Source organism: Monopterus albus, unplaced genomic scaffold (assembly GCF_001952655.1).
Source record: "Monopterus albus unplaced genomic scaffold, M_albus_1.0 scaffold318.1, whole genome shotgun sequence".
Taxonomy (NCBI): Eukaryota; Metazoa; Chordata; class Actinopteri; order Synbranchiformes; family Synbranchidae; genus Monopterus; species Monopterus albus.
In genome coordinates this window covers 456,759-465,614 of record NW_018128198.1, presented here as the reverse complement: position 1 = coordinate 465,614, position 8,856 = coordinate 456,759, and the positions used below count along the sequence as shown (strand labels likewise).

The 8,856-nt window shown below is 42.3% G+C and overlaps 2 protein-coding genes across 6 annotated transcripts in view; one reads left to right on the top strand and one right to left on the bottom strand.

Moving 5' to 3' along the window:
* Positions 1-4,299, bottom strand: part of pdia5 (protein disulfide isomerase family A, member 5) — a 63,725-nt gene extending 59,426 nt beyond the window's left edge. For 2 of the 3 annotated variants that reach the window (XR_002276915.1, XM_020623982.1), the window contains exon 1: positions 4,099-4,298. Coding sequence is in view for 2 of the 3 variants with exons in the window: in XM_020623982.1 (XP_020479638.1) it covers positions 4,099-4,236 (138 nt within the window). In the remaining variant the exon portion in view is untranslated. Of the gene's footprint in view, positions 1-4,098 lie in introns of all 3 variants that reach the window. The other variant, XM_020623984.1, reaches the window with a different exon arrangement.
* Positions 4,300-5,674: 1,375 nt separating this feature from the next.
* sema5ba (sema domain, seven thrombospondin repeats (type 1 and type 1-like), transmembrane domain (TM) and short cytoplasmic domain, (semaphorin) 5Ba) overlaps positions 5,675-8,856 on the top strand; it is a 163,278-nt gene continuing 160,096 nt past the window's right edge. For all 3 annotated transcript variants that reach the window (XM_020623972.1, XM_020623973.1, XM_020623969.1), the window contains exon 1: positions 5,675-5,788. The gene's annotated coding sequence lies outside the window, so the exon portion shown is untranslated. The remainder of the gene's footprint in view (positions 5,789-8,856) is intronic.

The window sequence follows — 8,856 nt, the reverse complement described above, 5'->3', positions numbered from 1 at the left end:
CAGGAATGATGGTCTGCTTTTTCCTATTCCAATGATATGAAATGGGAAATATCCTTTAAGAGACTGTAGATTAAATGTACTACTTAATTATTCACTTAAAGCTGCATAAACTAAGATTTAGAAACTAATTTTGATAAATCAAGTATAAACATTTGTCTCTAAGTGTCTTTTTGAAATGGGCCAGGTGTATATATGAATTCAGGCCCATACAGTTATCACAGAAGGGGAAATCAGCTGTAAAGGCCATTTCAACATGAACGTCTAGGGACTGACTCCCTTTTGGAGCCTGCCTCAAGTGGCCATTTGTGGAACTGCAGGTCTTAAAACTTCACCACTGGTTTCATGTCTCAGCCTTTGAGGTTTGCACTTGCTAACAGTCTGTATTTTTCTTTTTGTACAAACATCCAATAAAAAGACTAAAACAAGCCTCATGATTTATTAATCTGTTAATTGTTTAACCAATTCCTGAGCTGTTTTAATACAATTCCTACTAAAAGTTTAAGTAGACACTGTCTCAGTATTAGGTGACTCCCCAAAGGAGTTTATTGTCAAAAGAACTGAAATGTGTCAAACCACCGGTTACTAAAATCCACTCTATAAACGTGTCTTCAGGTCTAACTCAACACAATGTTGTTAAGTTTGCTGTAGGTTACAGAGCAGAGTTTTAGTTTTGCTTCACTGAATTCTGTCCCCGTCTCAGTTGGCAGGTCACCGACACAGAGACACCCTACCAATGGCTACCAATCACTGTGCCGTGTACTACAACGGCTCTGAAGCGTCCTTCACTCCTCCATCACTGTGAGAGGCATTACAATGGTGCTGCGTTCCTCCCTCCCCAACACCGTCTATGCACATCATTACAGCCTCCTCAACATACACTGCACGGAGACAGCCTCACTGTCAATGGAGATAAGACACAAGGAGAGCAGCATGCTTGGTACAACACACACAAACTAATTTTTCACACAGCTACACAGGTACCGGGCTCCGTCAGGAATACTAAACGAGAAACAGGAACACGAAGCACAAAGAGAAAACAACCTCAGTGTAGTAGAGTTCTGAATCACTGGCATGAGAGAAATTCTATTCTTCAAGCTGCTGATTCATTTCAAGACTAATAATTATTTTCCATTATCAGCCCGATCGTGGCAACCACAACTCAGCTTGGCAACAATAAGCCAAACTTGTACATTTGTTGAATGATTATGTGAACAATAACATGACAATATCCTTATTCAACAACAAAATGATAAAAATGTTTTTAAAAAAGACGTGGAAATAATGTTTCTGTCACCACATGTAATGTTTAAAACAGCTTAGACAAAGGCTAGGCTAAGCTAGCAACTGAGGCCGTGCACTGAAAAATATGAAAAATATCTGTGATAAGACAATATAGTGGTCACAATATTAAAGACGCCCCCGACACATCCACAGTATCACAGCTGTGCTCTGAACCTCTCTCTGCTGCCAGTCACAGTAACAACAGTGTAAATGCCAACTGGCACATACAAGGGAAACCTCTGAACAGAATCCATTCTCTTAATTACAATCTACCTGAAATTCTTTCATCATCAATCGTTCCACACCCCTGGATGTGATCATTCTGCTGAACTGGCCTTCTGTGATTACATGAGTCAGTGCGGGACAGTGCAGACTCAGGCCTCTGAGGAAATCCATTAGTGCTGTATACATCTGCCATAAAGGTATGTCCTGTCACAGTCCTGTAAAAAATGTGGCGCTTGCTAAGCAGCAGGTGTCTCGGCCCCATACCCTCCATCTGCTGTAACAAATCTGCTTAATAAATGGCATCCAGCTCTAGGGGTGCTATCGAATCAGCACAAATCACAACTATGTTCGCCAAACACTTGCCTTGAGTTTCCTCTGACTAATGAGCTAGTCACGTGTGTGTTGGCGTGTGTGGACTGGCTTATTGTAAAAGAGGCCGTGCAGCATCCGGTAACACACAGAGGCCACTGGATTTAGACACTTCTTAGCTGTCAAATGAGCAGGGGAGCGATCAATTAGAAGCTTAAGCAACTATCACATTTCAGTTGACTTATCAGCTGTGGACGTCAGGAGGGAGGCTCTGGCCACCAACACATTACCAAGCAGCTACTGTGGTGTAAGACTGGTTATCCAAACTAAATGCTTGTTTGTGTTCAGTCTTGTTTACCTCGTCAGATATTTACCGATTTAAATCCATTTCTGTAACTGAATGTGACATCATCTGGCAAGATGTTGCATTGGCCAGTTCTATACAGACAGGTGACTAATGGAAGTAAAAACCTGAACAAATGGTCTCTTCCAGGACGACAGTGTCTCCATCGACAGGGCACGAGTGGTCACTGAATGGTTTGAGGAGGATGTTGTGGATCATGTCTGAAATGAACTTTCTGACTCACTGGACAAGGTGACTGGCAGCCAAAATAACATACTGCCTTTTGTGTCACATATACATTTGGTTCATAGACTGTATATGGTATTAACATACGGTGTGTGCTAGTAGGTGTACTTCAGGGACAAGCAAACTAAATTCTACTTAACATACAGTGTGTGCTAGTAGGTGTACTTCAGGGACAAGCAAACTAAATTCTACTTAACATAGTGTGTGTGCTAGTAGGTGTACTTCAGGGACAAACAAACTAAATTCTACTTAACATACAGTGTGTGCTAGTAGGTGTACTTCAGGGACAAACAAACAAAGGTACATCTGAAGGCTTTGTAGTCTTAGGAGCAGCTCACTTGACCACAGCGTCTTACTGCACTGGCCATGTTCCAGCTAAAGCTATGAAACAAAACCCTGCATTTAGGTTAACTTTACTTGTTAGGCTAAATTAATTCCAAATACATATATACTGTATTTAATTTGGCACATTTAAAAAATAACCAAATAACCTTTTTGGATGTCTCAAACTAAGACATGACCAGTTGATATGTGAAACTGGGGTAATGACTAGTCTTAATGTAACTGCAGATATTTTATATGTCAGTTTTGACTCATCATAATTAAACTGTACATATCTAAAAAGAAAAGTCTAAAACTCTGTGACATGATCTCTGATATCCAAAAAGACGTTGTGCTTGGTCAAGTTCCTACTGATTTAATTTGAGCTTTGACTAGTCAGAATGTAATTACAGATATTTGTAATTCACATTTCAGAGAGGCTAAACTGAGCTGTAGATATCTTAAATCTAAATCCTGTCCACCTATTTAATGAGAACAGGGTTTGCCACACACAGAGCGTAACTATACACACACTGTTGTTTGCTGAAGCAACAGGAAGCAAAGCAGGAAAAGGCCTTAAACTCAGCTTCTGCCAGTGGAATGAAAGGCTGCAGCTCCTTCTCGACACGTCATGTCTGATTGACACCTTTCCAGGTAGACCTCACCTGGGACTCTGGGACATTATGACTGGCGGTTTTCACTATTTTAAAAAAAGGTTTAATAGCTAATAGATAATAAATGAGCTGCAGACCTGCTCTTTAACATACTGTACTGTTTGAGAGACAAGCTTTTTAATTCACTTCAGACTAGTTGTGTTCACTAATCCAGCCAGTTCTCACACCTCCGTGTTACCACATATACAGCAGCTCACGCACGCCCCTGAGGAACACAAGTTGAAGGCGTGCAAGTGAAAAACTTAACTTTCCAGTCTAGTTTCAGTGAGTCCGATTCCCGAGGCGGGACAAACAGCCAGCTAACAACCCAAAGGACCGTGAACGTTACCGGAGGCAGTCAGTGAACCTAGCTGGGTCTGGACGGTGGTTAGCGGCTCCAACCTGGGGGAGGATCCCCACGCACGCTGACGACCGCTGGCCACAAACCTGCCGTGCACTTAGGGAGACCCATCCTGTTTGCTCCGTGCGCGACACAAACTCCTGTGGCCACTTTAATAGTCGTTAGTTAAATCGGAGCACTAAGTTCAAGGGCTGTCAACTTTACCTGCTGCGAGCACAGCTTAGTGCTGAGGAGCGGATCTTTTATATTCTCGTTAAATTAATCCCTTTACGGTCACAAATACCGTGCACGGCGCGCGTCATTGTGACAGAAAACCGTCCCAGTTGACCCAGCACACAGAAAAGGCTTCTTGAACTCACCAGCAGCACCAGTATGAATATTTTCGCCTCTCTCATCCAACTCCCGTAGCCCATCCAAGAAGCCATGATGCCGTTGCCACGTCTGGATACGCAGGCGCAATCGCTTTTCCACGGATTCTTGGTCGCCGCGCAATGCATCCCGGGAAATGTAGTTCATAGGAAAGGACCGTGGGAAGGGATTACACCTGCTGCCTCCAACCAGCTTTTCTTTTATGGTATCAATGTGGCAGTGAGTCTAAGTATTATAGTCTACATTGTTTTGTTTTTATCAGCATAATGCAACCGTGTTGGACACTACACAACACAAAGGGGTAATTAATAAACTGGCTAATAAGCCCTTTATCAATTCCTCTACGAAAGGTGGTGTGACTACAGCTTTGTTGGGGAATCATGAACTGAATGCAGTTAAACTATTGTTCAGCTTGTTGGCTGCTCAACTAGCCTACATTCATGTTTGCATAGTGATTCAGGCAGATAAATAACTTTTTTGTCATTTTTCTAAAGTTAACTAACGAGCCTCCGAACTATTTTGTGGCATAAAAGGAAATGAATGATTTTTTTATTTCTATGTTACGACGCTGCATGTGAGCAGCTTTTCATCATTGGCACTGTCTGTTGGATAAAGTATAAACAAGAAATTCTGCTCTGACAAGCTAAAAAAAGGCCTGTTACTTAGACCAGTGTTCAAGCAGTTCATACTAAAAAGGTATGTGAAGTTTGTACAAGTCACATGTTACACATCTTACAAACAACAGGCTCATTGTTCAGGTTTTTAGACCAGTGTTCTTTACAATAAAACAATAACACTCCTTTCAGTGTTGTACTTGTGAAAAGCCCAGAGGAGATTGTTTAATTTACAGCTTTAGGTCTCCGGTAATAAATTCAGCTGAGTGCCATGATGAACACATCTTAGGGTTTAGCTCAAAGTTCATTAGTCTAGACTAAGCTGAAATAACCAGTAAGAAACAGAAAAGTAGTTATTTCCTGGTGACCTCCTAATAAGTCGTAGAGTAGAACATCATGTTCACCGTAACCTGTTTGTATGGAGGAGTTTTAGGTCCACTGCATAAAAAGCTTTTTGAATTCTCACGTTTTTCTCAAAATTCTGACTTGAACCTCAGAATTCAGGTCAGAATTCCAAAGATTGGCCCTAATACTCCTCCGTAGTTTGTTTGTTCTTTTTCGAAATGAGAGATAAACAACTGTTTGTTTGTTTTCTTTATCGTTGTGTCCAGTTGAATTTAATTTCCAAAGGCGAAATGGGCTGGTCCAAAGTATAATCATCAGCTGTGTGCGTGTTTACAAAGCAGCAAAGCAAACAGTGAAATGCACAGTGGACTTATTGCCAGGTTACCCCCCCCCACACAGTCACACTGTGGAGTCCCACACAACAACATGCACGAGAAGCTTTCCCAGAAACCTTCTGTCTCTCGGGTCCTTGCTGTGATTCACCCTCTACACTGCTTTTGCTCTACACGACCGCACTGTTGCGACACTCTTCCATCTCTACGGGGGTGTCCGCGCGTACTTCCTCTCTTCTGTGCTTGTAAATCGGCCCCATCTTTTTTTTGGACACGATACTTGACCCCGTCTCAATTCTGTCTCTACTGCTCCGAGTGCGAATCTTATCCCCCCCCCTCATATCGGCCTGGCATTGTCATCAACTTGGGGAATACAAACATTTTGGAAGGTAAAATGAGTTTTTCTTTCTTTTCTTTGGCAAAATACCTGAAATGTCTGACACACACGCGCTTTTTGGGTGTTGGGCACCGGTTTCCAGCTCGTATGCCTCTTCAGATTTGCCTTGACAGGCGAAGTTGATGTGGTTTGGCTTTGACTGAAGTCCTAGGTTAGAAATCAGTGCATTAACCTGCCTTTGCTTGAGCAACCTGCTTAGATCAAATTAAAGACAAAAGCATCCCAGCAGTGAAGCCGTAGCTTCAGCCATGCTGTGGGCTCCGTTTGTCCATCAGGCAGACTTGGAGCAGTGGGCCGTTTTTATTCCAAACACTTTTCCGTCTGTTTGCCCACTTTGGATGTGTCTGGAGCAAACGTCTGTCCGTGAATCCAGTGTGTGTTCCAGGGCGCAGATAGCGGCTCTTTTATGCCAGCCCAATTTTACTTTCCACTCACGTTTCATCCCAGGATCAGAGGAGCATTTGTGAGCTGCCGGATCTGCCTGTGCCTGCACATTACACACTATCTCAAACTTACTTGGTGCTGCCTTGTGGCTCCGGTAGTGGCGAGGTGTGAAGTGGAAGAATAATCTTCAGGGGAAAGTTCCCTGAAGGAATCTTTGTGGAAAACGAGCGTCCCCGTGTTGTGCTCATAGTGTAAACGTGTTAACATCATTGGGGCCACAAAGCTGTAATGTCAAACTGACCATTGTTGACAGTCTTCAGACTGCCTATATAATGACCTCATCGCCGATCAATTCCAGTTAACAAATTGGGTGTTACACGCGAAATGTGCAGCCAGTGTGCACAACATCCCGAGTGTTTTGCATCCTCTTATTTTTTGCCAATTCAACTAAACGTTTGCGAGACTAATTCTGCATGAAAAGAGCCATAATCGAGCTTGGAGAGTCATTTTTCATAAGCTGGCCACTTGAATGAATGGTTTCTCCATTTCTTCCCGATACGTACAGACGTGGTTCTGTTTAATTTCCAGTTCTCAAGAGGCAAAGCTCTGCAGCAGGGCTGCCTAACAAAGACATGCACTATTATACAATGAGATATTTCCCTCCTGCATTGTCTCAAGTTGATTACTGAGTTGCATTGTCGGAGCTTGAGGCGGGCGGTGCCTTTGCAGAGCAACAGGGGGCAGTGTTGAGCGGCGCTGTAGGGCTGGACAACACCTTGCCAGGTGAGACACAGGGAGGCAGACCAGGTTGGCAAAGGGTCAACCACTCATCCAAGCTTGGACAAATTCAAATATACAAGGAAATTGCTTTAATGGATTATTGCTTGTATGTTGTTTTTTCTTCAGGTGATTAAATGTCAAACACTTTTGAACAAGCTTTTATCTGCTTTCAGGGACATTAAAGCTTAAAATATCAACTTTACTTGGCTAAATTCATGAAACGGCTCGTTCACAGCTATTTTATGCCACCAGTAACCACCACCTCTGGGGCTTTTGGAAGCTCTTTTATAGCTGTGTGCTTTTTCATCTGTACCATTTTATTGAGCCTCAGTGATTCAGTGTCCCCAACAGCATCAATGAAGGACACTGTATTATTCATTAACACTTGAAAAGGCTCTAATGTAACTGAGCACAGCTAGTATGAGTTTTGGGAAAGCTGTTAGACGACACAACCAATTTGTGTTGCAATTTTCAAAGTCCACTTTGCTTCTCTGTAAAACATGCCATGGATGTCTTGAAATCATTTGAAAACTATAATTAGTGATCTAATTAAACACATATTCGTAGTTTGCTTCAGTATTATTCCTTGAATTCCTCCGTAGATCCTGTTTCATATCTAAACAACTTAATCCTCCCTGTCTGGAATTCAAAACAGCAGCTCACACATCTCCTGTTTTCACTTTGTTCATTCATCAGCACATGTCGAAGTCCCGTGTCCCCCCCATCTGTTGATTGACATTCATATATTCTTACAGGTTTTGTCAGACCCACGTCTTATGGATGATTAATGCTTTTGTTCTTTTGAGGAGCTGTTTTCGTATCCTGGGTCAGTCCTTTCAAATGGAAAACAGGTTTTCATCTTTGATGAACTTATGAGGGCTCTTGACAGGTCCTGGTGGGGGGAACCAGGCCAAAAGAACTGGATAGGCCCCCCCAACTTTTCCTCTTCTTTCCTTGATGTCCTTGCAGTTACAGTATGTTAAAATGGATTTGATTATATGTAGGGGTCTGTATCTTTGAGGCATCTGATGTCGACGTAAATAATTAATTTTCATTAACAGATGTGATAAGTGTGGAGTTGATGAGCCAGTAGCCTCTTCATCAAATCTATAACGATGCATATTAAAACTGTGCCATGTGGATTGTTTCTGGTGTCGGGCGTCGTTTGAGAGGGGACGGACGGGTATGAAATTTTAATGTCTAGTGAATTTGATCTGTCTTATCTTTAGCCCAATATTACGTCTCTAAGGAGAAAAAAGAAGCAACGTTCATTATGATCAGACCTCCACAGGTGTGTGAGTGTTATGTTTGCATAAACAGATACAGATAACATGTATGAGTCAGTCTGGTCAGAGGTCGTACACTTTTCATACACTCTTCATACTCTTCAACCTTCACATACAGTATCCACAGGAAGAATCATTTTTGCAGTGTTATCAGACTGGTTTGTCATTTCAAGGTGCAGCTTTGTCACCAACCAAAGCGAATGTGGCAACTTTTACAGCATCATATTAGTCTGTCACTGCTCAGATGAACCACACCTTAGTATATTTATACACTGTAATATCTCTATAACTTTTTTTAACTTCAGAGCTGCAACCAAGATGCATTTCCACACTTTAGAACGCAGGAAGGACGCTCTGCTGTGAGGAACGAGTGACTGAGACGTGCTCATATGACTGCTAATCTTGATTTAGCTTCTTTTTGCAAAGCCCGAGCCTGGTATGTGACAGTGAAGCAGAGAGATTTTAGACTTTTAAAGAGGCTTTCTGGAGCAGGATTCACATGGTAATTAGGTCAAAGCACAATGAGGTACAACAAAGCTCTCCACATGCAGACAGAACAGAAAACATAGCACGTTTTGGTCAAAATGTTTCAAGGAGAGAGAGAAGAGAC